At 61.7% G+C, this 2,402-nt stretch overlaps 2 protein-coding genes across 2 annotated transcripts in view; both read left to right on the top strand.

The window, feature by feature from the left end:
* Nucleotides 1-872, top strand: SMIM44 (small integral membrane protein 44). The gene is made up of 2 exons (XM_065747282.1): nt 1-196; nt 431-872. The coding sequence occupies exons 1-2, from the start codon at nt 52-54 to the stop codon at nt 622-624; spliced, it is 339 nt and encodes a 112-aa protein (XP_065603354.1). The 5' UTR covers nt 1-51; the 3' UTR covers nt 625-872.
* A 1,175-nt stretch (nt 873-2,047) lies between these two features.
* Nucleotides 2,048-2,402, top strand: part of SMIM24 (small integral membrane protein 24) — a 1,342-nt gene continuing 987 nt past the window's right edge. The window contains 2 exon segments of the mRNA XM_065747333.1: nt 2,048-2,112; nt 2,114-2,211. Of these exon segments, the coding sequence (XP_065603405.1) occupies nt 2,048-2,112; nt 2,114-2,211 (163 nt within the window).

Below are 2,402 nucleotides of genomic sequence, written 5' to 3'. Positions count from 1 at the left end.
CAGTGCCACGACAGCTGCTGCAGTCCCCCCCCGAGGAGGACGGGGTGCTGTATGTGGAGTACAAACCCCCCGCCCTGGACAGCATCCGCCTGCCCCCGCTACGTGCTCTACCTGCTGATGGCCGTCTCCCTGGTGCTGGTGGTGGCATACGCCATCGTGGGGCACCTCATCAAGGACCTGGTGCATGACTTTGCCGGTGAGCAGCAGGAGGGGGATGCAGGTGGGGGGTCCCCGAGCCCACATATGGGAAGTGGGGCAATGGGAATGGGGTGGCCAGAGGGGCTGGGTTTTTTGCCCCCATATGGGCGCAGGGTGAGGCTCTCTGCACACAGTTTGGGTTTGGGTGCAGTGCTTTGTGCTGGGGACCCACCTGTAGGGTATGGGGTGGGAGAGGGGGGAACATGCTGCTGATAAAGCTCTGTCCCCACAGATTGGGCATTCGGACCCAAAGCGGAGGAGGAGAAGGCAGTGATGGGCGAGGGGAGCGTGCCCGAGGTGGAGGACGGGGCTCAGGGTGAAGGCGTTGGGGCACTGCCAGGCATGGAGGCCCCATCACCACTGCTCTCCACCGCCCCACGCAGCTCCATCTCCTTTGTGGATCCCCACAAGAAGTGGTTTTTTTAGGGGCAGGAGGGCCGTGCTCACTGCTGGCACCCCATCCCCATCCCCACCATCTCCGTGTGCGTATCTCGGGGCTGCTATCGTGCCACACCCCAATAAATCCCCGCTGTGCCCTTGGGGATCCCGACCTTCGCACGGGAGTTCACGTGGGCATGGGATAGACACAAGGGTGTGCAGGTGGAGGTGTGGACCCAGGTGGGGGCTCAGATACATGGACCCCAATGTCTTCCCAGGTGTGGGTGCTGATGGGGTGGTGCTCTATGGGTGCCCCAAGCCGGGTTAGGGGGGAACAAAGCGCTCATGAGCTCCACTGTGCTGCAGGAGCGGGCACAGAGCCCCCCCTTACACCAGGACAGGGTCCCCATCCCCTGGCTCCACCTGCACCCCATGGGCATTTCCAACAGGAGGGGCCCCTGCGCAGCTCATGCATCACCCAGGGGTGCTCCCACTCCCCCACCTCAATAACCTCCGAGGGAAGGAGGGGGGGCAGAGCAGAGCTGCCTGTGATAAGGCCTTGGTGATAAGAGCACCAATAGCACATGGGTGTGGTACGGGCACAGCGTGGGCACGTGATGGGCACAGGGGGAGAGATGGCACCGGGCTGAGAGGGCCCCAACCCATCCATCCATCCATGCATCCACTGCTGCATCCATCCATCCGTCCAGCCACCCATCTTCATGTCCAGCTGTCCATCCGTCTGTCCACCACTCTTCTGTGTTTTCACCTATTCGTCCATCCATCCACACCTTCATCTGCCCATCCATCCACCCATCCATCCATTAACCTTTCCTTCCTTCCTTCCTTCCTTCTTCCTTCTTCCTTCTTCCTCCCTCCCTCCCTCTCTCCCTCCCTCCCTCCCTCCCTTCCACCCTTCCACCCTTCATTCCTTCCACCCTTTCTTCCTCCCTTCCTTCCACCCTTCCACCCATCTGTCCTTCTATCTGTCTTTGTCCGTCCATCCATCCATCCATCCATCCATCCGTCCATCCAGCTGTCCATCCGTCTGTCCACCACTTTTCTGTGTTTTCACCTATTCTTCCATCCATCCACACCTTCATCTGCCCATCCATGCACCCATCCATCCATTAACCTTTCCTTCCTCCCTCCCTCCCTCCCTCCCTCCTTCCCTTCCACCCGTCTGTCCTTCTATCTGTCTTTGTCCGTCCATCCATCCATCCATCCATCCATCCATCCATCCATCCATCCATCCATCCATCCATCCATCCATCCATCCATCCATCCACCTGTCCACACATCTTCCCGCCCACCTTTCAGTCCATCCATCCATCTCCCCCCCTCCCTCCCTCCCCCCCCACCCGCTCACCCACCCACCCCTCCCTCCCTCCGCTCCCAGGGGTCCCATTGGTGCCGGTGTCGGAGCGGAGCAGCAGTGCCACCACCCAAGGGTTAAGGGATCGGCGTTGCCATGGCGTTGGTGGCACTCAGTGGCACTCGCCCTCCTGAGCCCAATAAAAGCCGCCCCTTGGCCTCGCGCAGGGTGCAGGATCCGTCCCGCAATGCCGCGTGTCCCGCAGCTCCCGGTGCTGCTGCTGCTGGCGGCCCTCGCTGCCACCGCACGGGGACAGGAGGGTGAGTGCCACCCGCTGCCATCCCACCCCCAGTGCCACATCCTGGGGTCAGGGCGAGAGGGTTTGCCATGTCCTCACCCGTTCCCATGTCTGTCCCTGTCCCCACTGACGTTCCCTGTCCCCTTCCTTGCTCCTGTCCCCATCCCCTATCCCTGACCCTACAGCTGTCCCCATTGGCATCCCAGTCACGCG

Source organism: Cyrtonyx montezumae, unplaced genomic scaffold (genome assembly GCF_038088225.1).
Source record: "Cyrtonyx montezumae isolate F1298 unplaced genomic scaffold, pur_monq_1.0 scaffold_44, whole genome shotgun sequence".
Lineage (NCBI taxonomy): Eukaryota > Metazoa > Chordata > Aves > Galliformes > Odontophoridae > Cyrtonyx > Cyrtonyx montezumae.
Note: the sequence above shows the minus strand (reverse complement) of the source record. Positions and strands in the feature narration are given on the sequence as shown.